The sequence below is a fragment of the Gopherus flavomarginatus genome, chromosome 3 (assembly GCF_025201925.1).
Source record: "Gopherus flavomarginatus isolate rGopFla2 chromosome 3, rGopFla2.mat.asm, whole genome shotgun sequence".
Lineage (NCBI taxonomy): Eukaryota > Metazoa > Chordata > Testudines > Testudinidae > Gopherus > Gopherus flavomarginatus.
In genome coordinates, this window is record NC_066619.1 from 106,752,064 (window position 1) to 106,771,322 (window position 19,259).

At 40.2% G+C, this 19,259-nt stretch overlaps 1 protein-coding gene across 6 annotated transcripts in view; it reads right to left on the minus strand.

Moving 5' to 3' along the window:
• Positions 1-1,381: 1,381 nt before the first annotated feature.
• CNTLN (centlein) overlaps positions 1,382-19,259 on the minus strand; it is a 256,631-nt gene continuing 238,753 nt past the window's right edge. For 5 of the 6 annotated variants that reach the window (XM_050944136.1, XM_050944137.1, XM_050944139.1 and 2 more), the window contains 3 exons: positions 13,395-13,592; positions 11,762-11,839; positions 1,382-2,218 (listed from right to left, as the gene is read on the minus strand). In XM_050944136.1, the coding sequence (XP_050800093.1) occupies positions 2,117-2,218; positions 11,762-11,839; positions 13,395-13,592 (378 nt within the window). In that variant the 3' untranslated portion in view covers positions 1,382-2,116. Of the gene's footprint in view, positions 2,219-10,723; positions 11,625-11,761; positions 11,840-13,394; positions 13,593-19,259 lie in introns of those variants that run through there. The other variant, XM_050944138.1, reaches the window with a different exon arrangement.

A 19,259-nucleotide genomic window follows, 5' to 3' on the forward strand; every position in this document is an offset into this window, starting at 1 on the left:
ACATGGTTTCAACCATTTCTTTGGTAAACCATCTCTCTGCTTTTTTGGCTGAAAGTTACCATGAGCTGAAACCAGGAGGTTTGCTTCTTTGGGGAGGACCTTGGATCTCACAGGAGGAGGAGGACTTGGACAGCTGAATGGCTTTTTTCCTGTGAGTTCTGACTTTTTGCCTTTTTTTTTTTAAACTTTTTTTTTTGGGAGGGAATGGTTGCCCCCTTTTGAAGACTGGTCTCTTTTCTTAGCTGTTTTACTTTTCAGGCCTTATACCATGGGTGTCCTGTGTGTCGGTATGTATTTTGCTCAAGTCCCTGTGCTTGTTCTCATATGTAATTGGAGAGGAAGTGAAAGGTACATTCCTGAGAGAGCATGAATACTGCTCTTGGGAAGAAGGAGCATCAGAAACAATCTCAGATTCCTTGATAAGTCACATTTCAGAACCTGGAAGAGTGCTCTGGAATTTTTCTCTTTTAAGGTGGATTGGGCCAGGGTGAAGAATTCTTGATCAGCAAGAAGAGTCCATTCTGTTAAGTCTCAAGTGGTGAAGAGAACTGACACCCTCTCACAGAGGTGTCTCCTGAGGATTCTCTTCAGACGTGGGGCACCAATAAGCTCTCCAGACTCTGAGACCTTTTCTTAAGCAGAGTGAGGGGCTGCAGTCTGGAAGCAGCTGTGCCACAGCTGGGACTGCAATGGATAAAGCAGGAAAGCTGAACTGCCACTCTGTTTACACTGCCAATAATTGGAAAATCAGGTGTGTGGGCAAAAGAGCTGTAGCCAAACCCCAGAACACCATGCAAAAATCTGAACTGCCTCTGGTATTTACAGAAAGTTCAAATGTCTTGTATTGAGGAGACTCAGGGTTCAGTAATGTTGGCACACCCATGCATTTATCATTTTTGTGGGTACAGGGCAGTGTCCTAGTTTTGAAAACTAGCTCACGAAGTCCATGAATCTATCCTCAGAAGTCACCTAACCAAGTAGTAGCTATCCATGCACTGACCTTTAGATAATTAATATAAACCATTCTGGTAATGAATGTATTTCTTGTAAAAAGTACCCAGAAGTCAGATTCTCTGCACTGCCTAAACAAGGTGCCTCAACTAGTCCTCCTCTAGAGACAAGAGGGTAGTACAGTCTCCATGTCCATTCAATCCTTGAGTCTGACAGGAAGGGTGTTAATTAGAGACTTGTGGTTTGGGGGTTTTGCAATATGAACATCTGTCCCCAAAGAACTAGGCTAAAACCAACTCAGTGAACATAGCTCATCTACAGAGCTGCTCTCCTGGCTTGCCATGCAACACGTGGGATACAGCAGCAGGAAGAGAGGTGTGTGTGTGTGTGTGTGTTTACAGTATATGAGCAAAATTCTGCACACACAACATTTCAGAGGTTTCCCATTAAAAAAACACTGGAAATCATTTTTATTTTGGTGAAATATTTCTTAAATACAGTTAAATACATTGGACTCTCAGCACACTCCTAGTTAGAAAACAAAAATACAGCTTGCCTAATGGTCTCTGAGGCTACTGAATACTTTTCCATTTTATTATTTCATGTTCTTGATATAAAACAAACCCACTCAAGAAATGCATGCCATTTTGTGCAGAGACATAATAAAGGCTGGGATTTGCAAAGGACTCAGAGGGAGCAAGATGTCTAATTCAATGGATTTGGACACATAACTCCATCTCAGCTAAAGTGTTTTGAACAATACACCCCTCTCCCTCCCCCAGTGTCTGGGCCATTATATGCATACACAGTGCGCTCACTGATTTGTACAGTTCCTATGGTTTACTGTTCACATCAGTGACATCTTATCTCCTCAAGGCTTGCACTGGCTTTCTTTACTAATGTACTTGAAGGAAAATCATTTTTAAGTTTGCATTGATTTGTGGCAATTTTAGTGTTCAGCAATCAAATCTACATGTTTCCTCTTTAAATGAGAATGTAATTAATTCCAGTTGTTCAACAATTAATTAGTTCACAGAATCTTCTTCCTTCTATATTGAATTCGACTAGTGACAGTTTTCTATATGAAGGGGAAAGATGTCAGGAGCACAAAACATTTCCCAGTCATTCTGTATAAAACCCTTTCCAAACATAGTTTGCAGCAGTATCATATGGTTTGCTTCATAAGAGAATTATACTCTTCTACTAGTTTCTTCTTCTCATTTAGTTTTTCCAGTACTGCATCCATTAAATATGAAGCGAAAGGAAACTAAAAAAAAAAATAAGAAAAATGATTACTGAACTCTATATTTCCTTCATACGCTAAATATCCTTAAACCATTACATTTCACTTATTTCTGACAACTAGCACCCACTTGCACACATCTGATCTTTCAAAACTGATCAGCCTGGTTAGTGTGTGTAACTTTGTTCTTTATCATAAAAATGATAAAAGAGCAGAGTAAAATGAAAAAGGATAAACGCCTTATTGAACAATTCATGGTTTACTGACCATGTTAATGATGTAATCTACACTACTAGCAGCTCTGTCATTTATCTTCAATCAGCTGATCAATATGAGGTTACAGTCATCTCTAGGGCACATATAAATAGAAGTAGTACTGTATGTTCATTACGCTCAAGAGAGTGAGACAGAACTATCAATACAGTTCCCTTTGCTGCTGATAAATGTCTCAAGAGTTGTATAGTGAAACTTTTGTGAATAAATGCAGAAAAAAGATCTCCATTGATCAGCATGTTGCAGAGAAGTCTGTTACTCTAAACATAATGGGAATTTTACAAAAAGCTGAGTTTACATATTTTACAGAAAGATTGGCTCTTGTATCTACATTCAAATCCAGCTTTTTAAAGGAAAACAACTGGTGTATTGTCCTCTATTATGTCTTTAAGACATAACATATACTGGATTTTGTTGCATATAGTTTGGACGTTTTCAGTGTATATCATACTGTACAAATGATGTAGATTCAGCCCTGGATAGATTCTGCTGCCAGCGTAATCCAAGTAGGGGGGTGGAAAGTCCATCTGGAGGTGGCACAAGGTAACACCAACTCCACTAAGTTACCTATTGCCCCCAAAAGTGAGCAGTACTGGTGGGGTGGCAGGCTCAGACATTGAACAGGCTCAGTACACCTTCTGGAAAGCCTCTGCTAGCAGAGGCTGCTCCAGGAACAACTTAAAGCTGCCCCTCCTGGAAGAAGCCTTGGGTTAAAGCAGTGGTGTCCTTTCACAGGGAGGTGAATCCCAATGGAAGAGCCACATTTGCAGCCAGTACCAAAAGAAGGAAAGATAATTTGCCCCCAACTATGCTATTGGGGTGAATCAAACCAAATAATCACATCAATGGATATACATGTAAAAGGAGTTTACGTTTTAGTTGTTGAGTAGAGAAATCAGTTCTCCCTTGTGTTTAGGACTCAAGATAACCATCCCAGTGTTTTTAGAATTCCACACTCCATGTCTATTGTTTGTCACTACATTACCTCTGTTCTGAATTTCCTTTTTCATTTCTATATCCTCCTCTCTTCCCATCATGTCTGCTAGTCTTTAAAGACTAATCTGGGTTGATATTATTTATGCCAGATATAGTTACTGCACATTTCCTACTGCAAAGGCACTAACTACAAAAGAGGCTAAAAGCTAGTGTGGAAGGGCATTGAACAAGCTGAACAATGGTAGGGCTACTTTTATTTAGATTTTTTAGAATTAAAATGTTACAAGAAATTATCTGTATAAAACGCTAGAGGGTAAAATCTTGACCTTACCCATGGGGGCTGTGCATGAAGGGTGGAGTGGTGCGGCCCAAGTACTATGTCCTGCTCAACAGTCACTGCATGTACATGGCAAGCTGCCATGGTGAGCTGTGTATTCCTCCTCTTGAGTAAGAACAGGGCTAGCGCTAGGCCATGACCTCAGTTCCTAGGTCTGTGATGTGGGATTGCTGAGCTAGTCAAACACACCTACTAGCACTCTCTTGAGAGCTTCAGGAACTACTACACTGTTGCGTGAGGATCAAACTATTGATCACAGCATGTACTGGTATTACAACAGCATAATCTCAGCTCAAACTCTTTGCTGACTGCACTGTAATCTGCGGGCCTGTCTCCCCAGCCCAGGAAGGTCTCACTGTTATGCCCAGAGTACTTCAGGCCCTTCTTCCAGGGTACCATTTTATTTTTTAAACATAAAACTTACGCAAAACATCTAAACAAAGCAGTTCCTCCACCAGGGGCTACAGCTCCCTTAGGCTTTCCCACTCGGTCCTCCCAAAGCTGAACAGAAGACAACCCTTCCTTCAATCCCCCTGCTTCAGGAACCCATCACTGTCCTGCAACTCCATCCCAACTGAGCTCTCTCTCAGCCCATTATAGGGATCACTTGACCCCTTCCCAGCAGGGTCTGATAATCAAACAGGGCTGGCTGGCCCCAGACGCCAGGCACTTGAAGAGGCAGGCCATCCTGTTACAGTTACATTCTACTGTGCTGGACAATTACTGACCATAACATGGTGCCCACTCAGTAACTGCCATTCAATGTTTACATATACTTCAAAGTCTTGCATAAGTTCTTCTTTCCCTAGCTTGACCACATTCATTTTTTATTCATTTTATATTTTTTTCCTAATGAACTGCTTTAAATGAATGTATTATCTCACTGCTTTTTCAGGTTCATATCATTCTATAATGTACTTGCTGTTCACTATTTTTGCAGCTGTATGTCATAACAAAATGATCTTTAAAGAAGTCTTTCTAACTGAATTATTCACTTAAATCAAGAGCAGCAGAAGGTTGAATATTGTGGCATTTTCTCACATTTGTCAGTTTGGGAGAAGTATTTGTGTTTTTATCTGATTCTCTTTATAGACATACACCCTGCACTGGATCACTGCAGTCTTCATCTTCAGTAGAAGCCTGTCAGATTTACTTTTATAGATGACTTTGTATTCCTGTTCAGGATTTCAGAACAGTTGACAAAAATCCAATCTAAAGAATCCATCCCAGATTTTAAATCTGCCCAAAGCCTGGGACAGGGCTGTGTGAATTTAGTTAGCCCATGTCCATACCTAAGCTGCGCAGACATGTTCAGTACAGCTGTCAGTTATGTATTTTAGTACTGAATGTGGTTTCATTCAAGTGGCTCCCAATAATCTGAGCCACAACCAGTTTTCTGAAAGGTAGGTGGTAATAATAATACTAGACACCATCAACTATAATTTATAATAGCATTGAAGGGAAGTAAAATTTAATAGATTTATATAAATTCAGACAATCTGAGAGAGCAACAGCAACCTAGCTTTACATGTTTTAAGAGTTACCATATTGCCTAAGTTTTCAACTTTTCACTGTTGTAATAGGAAAATGTATAAAGATGAAGTGGGAACATTTTGTGCAGATGTTAACAAGCTAGCTAGTCATCTTGGGGCCACAGTCCACTGGGAGGAAGCGTAGTCTAATAGTTAAAGCACAAGCCTAAGAGTCAGGAGTGCTAGGTTCTCTTCTCAGCCTTGACAGAGTCACTACAACCTTGGGCAAGGTAATACCTGTCTTTCAGATTCCCCATCTGTAATAATGGGGAAAATAATATTTATCTGCCTCATGGGGTGTTAGGAAGCTTTAGCAATGTGTGTTTTGAAAGTTCTTTAAGATCCTTAGATGGAAAAAGGTATAAATGCAAATTGGTAGTGGTGTTATTCTAATGAGGAATGACATCCCAGTTCACGGTGTGTCAATTACCAAAAGCATCCACCCCACAGACTGTATTATTCTGCTTGACAGTGATTTACAAATTAATACAAAAATTAAGTTGTTTAATTCTTTGCTAATATTTTTGGAGTGCACACAACAGTGATTACAAATACATTTAATCTGCCCATTGCGGTGAGTATTGCAATAAAACCTTTTTTTTTTATGTAAATAGATTTTTTTTTCATTTCAGAGCAGCTTCATCTTGAAGTAGGTAAATTGTAAATTCAATGGAAATGAAACTTGAGCAGAACAGGCTGAAATTGCATCTGAAGCTGCTAATTTCAGCAGAGGCAAAACTGGAGCGTTTGTTCATTTCAACTTAAATGAATTAGTTGTAAAAACTCAGTAGGGTAGTAATCTGAAAATTCATCACTCTATTATTGTTCCTTGGCTATACTGATTTGTGAAGACTCATGTGACTAACAAATTCCCATCTGTGCATTTGTTGTCCACTATTGGCACACGTTGGAATGTTTGCTAATGAATCCAACTGTTCCCTTTATTCAGCCCATTTCATACAATGCAATGCATGATTATTACTGCTCATCCCATAAAATCATGCATTTATAGTATTCCAAACTACCAACCTAGAGAACAGAGTTCCTGTCGTATTACTGCAAGGACAACGCAAACATGGATCATAGGCTTGAGTCTATGAGTCTTGATGGCCCAGCACGGATGTTAAAAGCTATATAACACAAAATACTGGTTCTAGATGAAGACTATCATGTCTGTTAGGGAGACTTAGCTTTTTTAAGGACAGGATTCTTGAAGCTGTAGTTTCTGGGTTACAAAAGGAAAGTGGATGGTGACAGTAGTAGCATGGGATCGAGGGGTTTCATAGGATTGAGCATGTGACTATGCTTGCAGCAAGGCCTGCTGTGAAAGAGAGAGGAAATAAAAGACAGGCTCTGTTGCTAGGAAGACAGCCTGGGAAGGCAGGGAGTTGATCCCAGTGAGAAATCTGAAGGGGGACAGCTATGGCTGTTAGGCTACATTCCCAGATGAGGACTGAGTGGATCTGTGGTCAGAAGCCAGTGAGAGAGTCAAGCTCTGCTGGGAGGATTGTGGAGAACCCTTGCAGCTGAAGGGTGGAAGGACAGTTGCAAGACCTGATACAAATGGGAAGGATTATCCATAGACCCTAGTGAGAGAATTGTAGAAAGCTGGGGACAGGGTATGGATGGGGAGTTTTCCTGTTTCTTACAACCCCTGGAATACAATTTGTATAATAATAAAGAAGCCCCAAGGAGGGTACATTTTATTATGGAGTTCTTGTTGCACTGGGCATGATTACCCCAGAGAGACACAAGGAGGAAGGGGAACTGAGGAACAACAGTGTACCTGACAAAGGACCAGTTAAGCCAACCTTGTAACAAGCTCCAAGGCTTGAAAGATTTTGGCAGACTACTTGTACCTTGTTAAAAATCTCTCTTGGAGGTTTGAAGGTAGGGTTGCCAGGTGTCCGGTTCTTGACCTAAATGCGCAGTTGAAAAGGGACCTGAATGCGCAGTTGAAAAGTTGGTAGCTCCGGTCGGCATGGCTGACCAGGCCATTAAAAGTGTGGTTGGCAGTGCAGTGGGGCTAAGGCAGGTTCCCTGCCTACTTTGGCTCCGCGCAGCTCCCGGAAGCAGCAGCATGTCTCCCCTCCAGCTTCTATGCATAGGGGCATCCAGGGGGCTACGCATGCTACCCCAACCCCAACCGCCAGCTCTGAAGCTCCCATTGGCCAGGAACCACAGCCAATGGGAGTTGTGGGAGTGGCACCTGCAGACAGGTCAGGGCGCAGAGCCGCTTGACTTAGGTTCCGCTTAGGAGCCGGAGGGCAGACATGCCGCTGCTTCCTGGAGCTGCTTGAGGTAAGCGCTGCCCAGAGGCTGCACCCCTGACCCCCTCCTGTGTCCCAACGCTCTCATTCCCAGCCCCAATCCAGAGCCAGCACACACCCCCACGTCCCAACTCCCTGATCCACCTCCTGCCCTCTGAACCCTTCGGTCCCAGCCCAGAGCATCCTCCTGCACCCCAAGCCCCTCATCCCCAGCCCTACCACAGAGTCTGCACCCCCAGCCAGAGCCCTCACCCCTCCCCTGCACCCCAACCTCCTGCCCCAACCCAGAGCCCCCTCCTGCACCCTGAACTCCTCATTTCTGGCCCCACCCTTGAGCCTGCACTCCCAGCCGGAGCCCTCACTTTCTCCCACACCCCAACCCTCTGAGCCAGCTAAAGAGCGAGTGAGGGTGGGGAAGGTGAGTGATGGGGGGGGATGGAGTGAGCAGGGGTGGGGCCCCAGAGAAGGAGGGGACAGGGGTGTGGCCTTAGAGGAGGGGCAGGGAAGGGGACAGGGCAAGGGTGTTCAATTTTGTGCAAGTAGAAAGTTGGCAACCCTATCTGAAGGACCGATTTGGAATGAGGCCAATGTGCTTTGTATAGAAAATTATTAATTGATTGTTCAGAGGTAATATTACTAGTGTCCATCAGGATGAATGAGGTCTGTGTGTGGTACAGGAAAACTTTTAGCTAACTGAAATGAAGGCCAGATATTAATCTGGATAAATGAGGTTTTCAAAAACTGTTTTTTTATATGGATATGAGACACCAATCTAGTACCCTGTGCCTGGCTCAAATAGCTAGCATAGGCACTAGGAACATGAGTAGAGAAGTGAGGAAAGAATCTTCCTTCCATGCCCCACTGGAGCTGCAGACACATCTAATGGCTATAATGGCCTGCAGTGGTCGTTATGTGCCCTACTTCCCATTAGAGACGGAATGGAGGTTGTGTGCCCTGGTGGATTCCCCAGCTCTGCCTTGCTCATGCTCCATTAGCTATGGATAGCCTCTCAGAAGTCTCCAGGCAGGGGTATGTACTTCCTATGATGCCTCTTCATATACAGCACCCACTTGTGTCACAGGAACCCATTAACTTTCACCCAATTCTATTTTACATACAAGGGGTGGGGCTTTTAGGATGTTTGTTTTAAATTTTTCAGTGATGAGGTTCCAGGCACTGGGAGCTGATGCATGAATACAAAGATCATCAAAAAGACCTCATTAGCCAGTCAAAATGTAGCTTTACATAATGTGTGTTTATAAATATCACAGCAGAATTCTTAACTCAGTTATTTCCTTAGATAATACAATTTTTATTTGAATAATATTATGAAAAGGAAATTTCTCTATTTAGATTGTCTGGGCAGTTCTTCGCATGTGTTCGTACAATAGCTAGTACAGTGAGGCCTCGATTCTGACTGAGGCCTCTGGGCACTGCTATTATGTACTTATTAATCATAGCAACAGTAATACTTTTCTAAAGCCAGCATAAATACAGACCTTTTCAGGTCATAACCGTACAGAAAATAGGAGTGTAGATGAAGTGTAAAACAGAGGTGTGCTATAGTCGTTTATGATTACACTCTAGGGGAATCTATAAAATGACATTAAAAGCAACTAGTGCTTCTCCCAGTCTCCCCCAAAATTTCTAATGCAGCAGTAAAACAGCATATGTCAGTAATAAAAATAAAATGTCTATGACATTTTAAATGTTATCGTACTGTCACAGTGGAATAAAATTAGCTTGAAAAATGATCTAGAGGGATATGATGCAGTTCATTATATATAACAGCAACAGCAGCAGTTTCCCAGTGTTCATAAAGGTTTCTCCATTAAATTTACCTCCAGTCAATAATTAGGAGTCCACAAATAAACCTAGGCAATTAAATCAATACTGCTGGGCAATTATGTTCCAGAGTCCTGGCTCAATGGCACAAAAAGACACTATATCAAACTGCAGTGATCTGACGCAATTTTCTGCAGGACATTTTCTCACAATAAGTGTAGAAAGTAAGCCTGAGATGCCATATCACAGATGTGTATGTGTACATAGAATATAAATGTATCTCACTGTGCAAAGTCTACATTTTATTCTGATTAGAGTCCTGACAAAAAGTTCCCATTTTTTCCACTGTTACATTGAGCATTTCAGATCAGAATTTTTAGAAACATGTATTAAAAGTAAAAACAGTATCCACCAATGCAAAAGACCTGACTTGAAAATTGTAAAGGGCATATTCTTCTCCATGGGCTACTCCCAGGTAAGGTCAGGAAAGTCCAGGATTTCCATTCATAGTTTTCTTCATGTCCATCTGTAAGAGGCATGATTTAATCCCTCACATAGAAGAGGAAGCAGATCTTAACACCCAAACCAGCCAATCTCCTGGTATCCCCCAGGCTCTTGCCAAAACTTTTTCTATGGCAGTTGGGCTGCCCTGTGTCTACCATGCCCCTACAATCCCTGCCAGGAAAATGGAGCAGGGATGCCTCACAGCACAGAGATGGAAAGCAAGTAAGTTAATGATGATCGAATCACCATTAACTCACTCACTAAATTCTCACGAGTTAGAGACGAGGAAAGTGATCCTGCTGAAATCAAGCAGCCCCTCCTCCTCCCCTAGCTTAAGTTCCCAGTCCCCTTGGAGCCTAAACAGAAAGAGGTACTTGGTCACAAAAACACCACTCTCCTCATTCTCAATGCCCTACCCTCTGCCTGTGGTGGTGGAAAGGATGATATGGCCCTACACCTTTTATTTAGTTTACTTTTATGATCTGCCAGGCGCAAAGGAAAAAATCACATCTGAATTAAGAAAGAATATAGTCCCCAGTATGAACCAAGCACATCATTTATTCCTATGACTTACTAAAGTTTATGTTTAAAATTTCTCAAATTTGAAGGAAATGTAGGGACTACATTTGTTTTTCTGTTTTGTTTCAGTTTTGCATATAGCACTAAAAATATTTAAATGAAGCTGTACTGCTTGTGGCCAGGCCAATGCAATTCAATGGATATTTCAATTTCATTGGCAGCAGCAATTAAGCAGCCTTAGTGGGAGCATCTTCTGATAATGAATGAAGAAAAACAATCATCATTTTAATAGCCGATTATGGGATTTAATCTTGACACTGACATTTTTTATTTTCTTTATTATTTGCTGTTTAGAAATGACTAGCCTCTGAAATGGCTTTCAAAATATTTTTAACTATCTGCTTTCTTATTAGAAATGAAGTATACAGTTTATGCACTCGCACTACTGCATATACATTTACATTTATAAACCAAATATTTGATTTCAGATATTAGATGCATGTAATCACTATTCAGAAGGTAATTAAAATATAATAAAAAAGTTTCAAGATCCAGTGGATGTTGTCAGTGATTTCCAAACAACAACTGACTACAACTAGAAAAGCAGGGCTCTCACCTGCCAATAAACTGCCCTTGATCACTTACAAGAGGAGAGCATCCCAGCAGACTATGTCTGTATTAAAAAAAAAGACTTGAAAGAGAAGAAAAAGTATCACACAGGTCACAGCGGCGGTCTCAGAGGACCCCTCAGGGATTTCAACTAGTCTCAGCCTTGTCATCCTCTATGCAGTCTTCCACTCTGCACAGAAAATGTCGATAGGAAAATGTTTGAGGGGCCTCTGGTGGAAATTTTTTCATTCTTTCTGCATTGACAGGATGCCAAATCAATATTTACTTCCCACTAACAAGCTGCTCGAGGTCTCAGTAGAAAATATTGTAGAGAATGCGGGAAGACACGGTAATAAACAGCTGTCTGGCTGTGAGGAAAACATGAATTGACTGGAAACAGGTCCATAGTAAAAGGTCACTGAAATCCACGAACTCCTCAGGTGTCCATATCAACTACTGACTTTAAAGGCACATAATAAAAAATCTCTTTTTCCTAAGAGGTATGAAAGAATGGATCCTTTTCACTCTACCAAGCATACAGACTGACTCAATAATTTAATTAATATGTTTGTGAAGATCTGTGCTGGTTTTCCCCAGTTTCTTTTCATCCGTTAAGGTAGCTAGTACAAATATGGTGTTAACTTCTTCTCTGTCTCATGTAATGCCTCCCAGTTAAAGAGAAGTAGAAAAGAAACATCAGAAAATAAGAACGTTGCACTGCATGAATGACTAATATTAAAGATATATAATTAGTTAGATTAGGAAGTTTTAATTCATTAAGTGGATAAATAAAACGTAGTACCTGTCCTTCAAGAAGTTTCTGTATGTAACACAGCCATTCTTTATCCTTTTCAACTTCCATTTTAGCTCTTTCTGTTTCCTAAAAGTAGAATAAATACGAATTATATAGCATTTTGCTACTATTATACTCACAGAAGATACTGGATAGTTACAGACAACCATAACTGCATTTTTGCAGACCAACTGAGTAACTGTATGTGTAAATGGGGACAATACTTTGAAAACTGGCTGTCTAAATTGGATCTGCAAAATCTTTGAGGGCTTCCATTGCATTTACATATCCAGTTGCACGTGCAAATATAGGTTAACTGCATGCCCAGCTCTTCTTGGAAATACATTTGTGAGTTAATGAATATATATGCAAATTTTGTAAGTGCAATTGAGGAAGTCACTTGGGAAGTTTGGGATCTACACATAGATTAATAAAATAAAATATGCATGTGATGTATACATACAGTGCAAGTATATCAGCTGTACATTTACATTTCCTTTGTGTCTGGATTAGACACAAACACTTAGAAGACACATTATATCAAAAATATAGGACCCTATTCTGATCTCAGTTACACTGAAGTAAATAAGGAGTAACTCCACTGAAATCAATAAACCTAGAGGTGTAGAACTGGTGTTAAGAGAGCTAGAAATCAGACCTATAATGTATTTGTGTGTATGCAGTCTCTCTCTCTCTCTCTCCCTCACACACACACACACACACAGAGTGCATTTCCTTTAAAAGTGTGGAATACACCCTTTGTGGCTTCTACAATGTGGAGTGCTAACAGAACTAGTCAAACTAGTCACAATGTGAAAGTATCATCACTACTAGTCAACATTTTCCAAGTAACAGCACATACACACTTTCTATATTGGTATGTACACACAGTAAGTCTACATCTTTTTTACTCACTAGCTAGCTTTATTTCAGCTTGAGCAACTAAGAAAACATAATATTTATCACAGAGTGTTCTGATGATGTCAAATCAAATATTCTGCCATATAACTGTAGAATAGGCTCAAGAAAGAAAAACAACAGGCTCCCTATTATAAAACACCCACTTAATAGAATCACTTTAATAGTTACCAAAATTAGAGAAAACATGCACAAGTAAACTGATTTTGGTATGACATACATTCCAGATTGCTTCATTAGTACTGAAGTCCACCTTCAAAATGAATGTTGTGTGTGACATTATCAAATTTCCTCATGAAAAAAGGAAATTACTAAGGATTTTGAAATTATTAAAATCTCCGCATCCCCATGTTCAAATCAGTAAATTTATTTTTAATGTATGCATTTAAAACAGTCTCCACTATAATAATTCTGCCCCTTCTATTTGTTCCTTTATTCACCTGTTACATTTTGTCTAAATCTTAGTTTGTGAGCTCTCTGAGGAAGGCACTGCATTTGTGTTCTCTCTCTGCACAGTGTCGAATACAGTGAGGCCTTGATCCACAATTGGGAGTTCTTGGGTGCTACTGTTGTATTAGTTATAATAATAAATAAAAAAAAATGTTGGGCCACATCCTCAGTTGATGAAAACTGTAGTAGCGCCACTGATTTACATGGAACTGCACCAATTAACACCAGCTAAGGATATGACCTTTATCCTAAAATAGTCCTTAACATAGCTTACCTCATCATCTTCTGTATCTAGCATCTCCGCTAGGTCAGTCTTTGAAATATTAAGGATAGATGCTGCCAACGACTGGGCTCGGTGGACAGACTCTTTGGAAAGATACCTGTTACATTCTTTCTCTTCTTGTATTTTTTTAGCATGTCTGATTCGCATTCTCAGCTCCTGTACATTACGTTGTAACTCTTTGGTTAAGGCCTAGAATATATGAGAGAGATAAATACACTACTGTAGTTTTGTGAAAGTGCAAATGCTATGGAAGATAAGCTTTAGGTTGTAAGCTCCTGGGGACAGGAATTCCTTGTCATTTTTGGTCACTGTTCAAATAGTAAAGTCTGAAACAAAAATGAAGAAGTAGATGCAATATGGAAAATAAACGAAATTTAGCCTAATCTGGTCATTCCGTTTCATATTTTTGTTGGTTGTATCTAAAATTAATTACCTGATATCACTTCCCTTAACACAAAGCATATTCACAGAGCCAGCAAAGAGACTTGATACAGATACCAGTGATTTAATTCTCAATCCTTTTCAGATTCAATGGGACAAAATCATCTTTAGAGTAACTTCACTGATCTCAATGGAGTTATGCCAGGACTGGATTTGCCCCACTGTTTTCAAGCAATGGTACCAGTTAAACTGATCTGCAGATTGTCACATCAAGTAGCAGAAAGTTGTCTTTTTCTCCAGAAGTGGGCACTATGCTTCCCACCATGTGACCACAATGACATCACTCAAAATGTGTTTATTAATTCCTTCCTTCCTTTGCTCATTTCTCCAATCCCCAGTCACCAGAAGCAGTGATTATCAGTCTGCTAATTAGTGGACACATACTTAAAGTACATGTAAGTGAGGAGTAGAAACCACCCTCTCTCCAATCTGGTGGCTGTATCTGATGTCCATCCTGCACATTTTTATACTCAAGGTTTAAACTGGGATTTGTGATTTATACACAGCTGGCTGATCATCTGGACCTAGCCAAGCCATTAGAGTCTATGCTAAGCTGGTTTGAGCAGGTAGTCACTTTTTTGATTATATCTACTTTAAAGCTATTAGCTCAGAATGTACATAAGCAGCCTGACCCTGTTCCCATTGAAGTGGAAGGAGGATCAGATCCCAAAGGAAGGTTATATAAGAGACTAGTTTCCAAATCCAAGCCTTAAAGCATAGGGCATCAGTGAGGATTCAGCTCTAGCCTCCCTTTTCTGCTTTTGAGAACATTTAGAACTAGTTTTAAGCTAGAGAGTAGGATGCCTGAACTTGACAAGATAGCATTAAATAATTCAAACCAAACCACGCATGCTTTTACTGTGCTTATCCTAAAATTCAATTCATATCTACCAGAAAGATGTTGACAAATTCAAGGGAATTCAGAGAAGAGCAGGCCATGGCTAAGAGATAACTAAGTGGGATATGATTTCAAAAATGTGAAGATAGTTCAATACAAGAGGCAAAAAGAAGAGGCACTATTTAGGGTGGTCTAAAGGGGATTACTAGTTAGGAATCTTGAAATAAAATTGAGAAAAGGAAAATTTGGGGTGATTATCAGGGAAAGCTTCCTGACAGCTAGATATACAATATTAATTTCTGAAATACTCTCCCCAAGAACGTGGACATGGTGTCAGCTCCATCACTTAGAATATATAAAACAAGACAAAACACAAGAAAATGTACAGTAGGAAACACCCTACAGTGACCAGGAGATGGCCTCAATGACCTAATAGCTCTTTTCCATCTTTAAATATCTCTGATTCAATGGCATAGCATCCCAGAGCACTACCGCTATGTCACCAGGCTGACAACACAACTGATTTTTTTCAAGTGTGACTTTGTCAGATGCAGAGAAAGATGAGTGGTATTTAAAAATTGCCAACTGGGGAGAGTTGAGAGAACAATGGTAGCTCACTGTCAGAAGATCCACCTAGTGTACCCAAGTGGCACCATGAGCCAACCATTAGGACTGCAATTGTCAACAAATAATATCCTGGATGCATTTAAGATTGGAGAATAAGGGTTTTCTTTTGATCATCATATCCAGGATTATTTTTAATAAACTAATCTTTCTCCAGCTGCTGAAAAATTCCTGAAAATTCTTTCCATATTCAGTGCTAACAGGCACTGAATACCTTAGTCTCATATAAAATTGATTGCAATATTATGAAGCCTGTTTATTGGCATTTTGGGTAAAGTACTCTTCAGCCTTCAGTGTAATCAAAACATTGTTAATGTATTTGAAACAAATCTTAACAAGATTTCTCTGATCCCAAGATCTATTCATTATCTTCCTGTTACTTTCACAATTTAGTATTTTGCTATAACTAGTTAAACTATCCTTATTATAAACTTGCATTCTCCCAACACAGATTCTGAAGGTACATCTAAACTTACGGTGGGATGTAGAGTTCAGGCACTACACACCCAGTTAGCACAGGTATAAACAGCAGTGGACAGTGAGGGACAGCTTAGGTGAGTAGAGTGGAGCAGAGCGCCCTACACACCTGAACCCTAGTGTATATACCCTACATGGCTCTCTACTTGCCCAAGCAGTTCTTCCCATGTTTACATCTCTATTTTTAGCAGCGTAGTTGCTCGCTGCCTCCCTGCTGTTGGAGCCTCATCTCACCGCAGGGAAAGGCTCTAGCAGGGGGAAGCAGTGGAGAACAGGTCCGGAATTTCCCCACTGCAAGAGCTTTTCCCCACTGTCAGAGTCTTTCACTGCCATTTGTAGCTGCACACCACAGTGACAAGGGTGGACTCAGCCTGCTTTCACTGCAGCATGTAGCTACCTATGTAGTGCCTGTACCCTACACCCTGCCATAAGTGTAGACAAGGTGCGGTGCGTACAGTGAAAGCAGAACAGATATTCCAATCTGTCCAATGTCAAAAAAAGCAAAAGAATTCCAGCTCCTGTGGTATTTTCAATATAATGGCTTGAGACAATGTATTTCCATAATATTTCTACACCAGCCAGCTGGCTGTGGGGGAAGTCAGAGCATGGGATTTTCAAAATAATCTAAGGGAACTGGGCCCTATTCTCTACTGGCCAAATTAAAAGTAGCTGTGTAGGCACTGCTTTAATGTTGCAGCTCAGGCTCTCAGGCCTCCCTATCCCTTCAGGCTTGAGAGCTTGAACCCCAGCTGAGCCACAACTACATGGCTATTTTTAGCATGCTAGCAAGAGTCCCACTAAATAAAATCTGTGGATCCAGGCTGAGGCAGATGCATTTCACAGATGCAGCGCTGACTTATCCGAACTGAGACAGGAAGCCACTGTCCAACTGATTTAAACAGCTAACCAATTTCTAACAGGGTTTGGTTTGTGTTGAACCAAAGTGTGTTGAACTGAGTAGCAACACTGTTCTCTAATTCAGTAAAAGTCCAATACAGACTGTACTGAAGGTTCAGATTTACTCTGGTCTGAGGTTCCAAACTAATCAAGCATTTCCCATTGCGTGTTTGACAAATTTAAATATTTTGAAAGAGACAGCACTATAGACAAACCTGCTGAAGTGAATGTAGGATATGGCTTTAATGTAGTATTCGATGTTTGATGACAACACCTTTTATTAGTATTAGCGATGCTAGTACTTGCTCTTTCTTTTTGTTTTCCTTTGTCTCAAATCTAGGGGATATTTTCCTGCTCAAGTCATTTTCCCAGCTTAGACGTTACTGTCAGATTTATTCCTGTGGGACATACTTAGCTTCTACCAGCCGACTGGAGTGGGAATCCCTGATTAATTCCTGAAAATGGCTCTACAACACATCAGTGCAATTGCTACTGGGCCAGCTATATATAATGCAATAGTTTAAATCTCCAATCCTTTTTAAGCAGTAGGAATTGTCACATTAGCTATAAGCTGCATGTAGTTATATAAATCTTATAACTATGTATTACAACAACATCCCCTGCAGTTATCATTACAAACTAATTTCCATTATAAACCTTGTTTCCATATTTTCCTAACTTTCTGAAACATTCATTTTTGGGGTGAAATTTTCCATTCTTAGTCTCTACAGAAGATGACTTTTTTTTTTTTAAGTTTGAGCAATGTATCTTTTGCTATTTTTGAGGTCTACAAGGATGAAAATATTACATTTCCTATTTTTAAAAATGGCAACACATATTTACACAGAGATTATTTGGAAATGGTGTAACTTTGAAAACTGGCATGTATGGTAAAGTGTCCACACTGAGAAGTAAATCCATGACCGAGGCTGACAAACACTGATTGGATAATAATAAAACTTCCCATCTCCCCCTATTCAGAAAAGATTATTCCCATGTAGGGGAGTAGATACTATGGATTTTCCCCATGCAAAGGGCTGGGGGGTTTCAATCTGCTAAACACTCAACATTACAATTGACATGAGTTGATCTTGGACCATTGCAACGGTACCTGATGATGGCCTCAGTGCCTACAACTATGGATGTAATTACCATGATTACTTACACAAATGACCCCAGAGCTGTTTAGAGAATCACTTGCATGTGGAGTCCTTGATTTATATGCATAGTCAAGGTAACCATGTGCACAAACGTAGGGAAGTAACTATGCAAGAAATGAGTGCATAAATAAGCCTCTGCTTTCTAAAACAACACAGCCAGAAAAATCACCAGAGTCATGAAATGCAAAAGTTAAGATTCCAAAAGCAGTGTTATCTTAACTATGTTGCAAATCATGCAATGTTTTCTAGTCCACTATTTAAATATCTATTTTAATAGTTTATTCTTTTTGTCATAAAAGATTGTCATAAACAGATAGCTAAGGGTTAATGTCTCTTTCATCTGAAGCACCTGACCAGAGGACCAATCAGGAAACCGGATTTTTTCAACTCTGGGTGGAGGGAAGTTTGTGTCTGAGTCTGTGTCTGTCTGCCTGCTTTCTCTGAGCTTTGGAGAAGCAGTTTCTACTTTCTAGTCTTCTGTTTCTAAGTGTAAGGACAAAGAGATCAGATAGTAAGTTATATGGTTTCTTTTCTTTGGTATTTGCATGAATATAAGTGCTGGAGTGCTTTGATTTGTATTCTTTTTGAATAAGGCTGTTTATTCAATATTCTTTTAAGCAATTGACCCTGTATTGTATCATCTTAATACAGAGAGACCATTTGTATATATTTTTCTTTCTTTTTATATAAAGCTTTCTTTTAAGACCTGTTGGAGTTTTTCTTTACTTCAGGGAAATTGAGTCTGTACTCACCAGGGAATTGGTGGGAGGAAGAAATCGGGGAGATCTGTGTGTTGGATTTGCTAGCCTGATTTTGCATTCCCTCTGGGGGAATAGGAAAGTACTATTTGTTTCCAGGATTGGGAACAGAGAGGGGGAGTCACTCTGTGTAGTTTCACAGAGCTTGTGTCTGTGTATCTCTCCAGGAGCACCTGGAGGGGGGAAGGGAAAAAGGATTATTTCCCTTTGTTGTGAGACTCAAGGGATTTGGGTCTTGGGGTCCCAGGGAAGGTTTTTCAGGGGGACCAGAGTGCCCCAAAACACTCTAATTTTTTGGGTGGTGGCAACAGGTACCAGGTCCAAGCTGGTAACTAAGCTTGGAGGTTTTCATGCTAACCCCCATATTTTGGACGCTAAGGTCCAAATCTGGGACTAAGGTTATGACAAAGATATATACTATAAAAACATTCAAGATGTGCAACATGGCCCTGTTAATATTTCAACGGTAACTCAGACTTTGCATTACCTTATTTCTGGTGACTAACATTTAAACCTTAATGACATTACAAAGGTTTTTGTGTATTTGTATAGGATTTGTTTATTATATGGATCACTATGGTTCTATGGTGAAGGCACAAGATTGGGACAGAAGACTTCAGAGTTCTATTCCCAGCTCTGCCACAGTCATCCTGGGTGACCT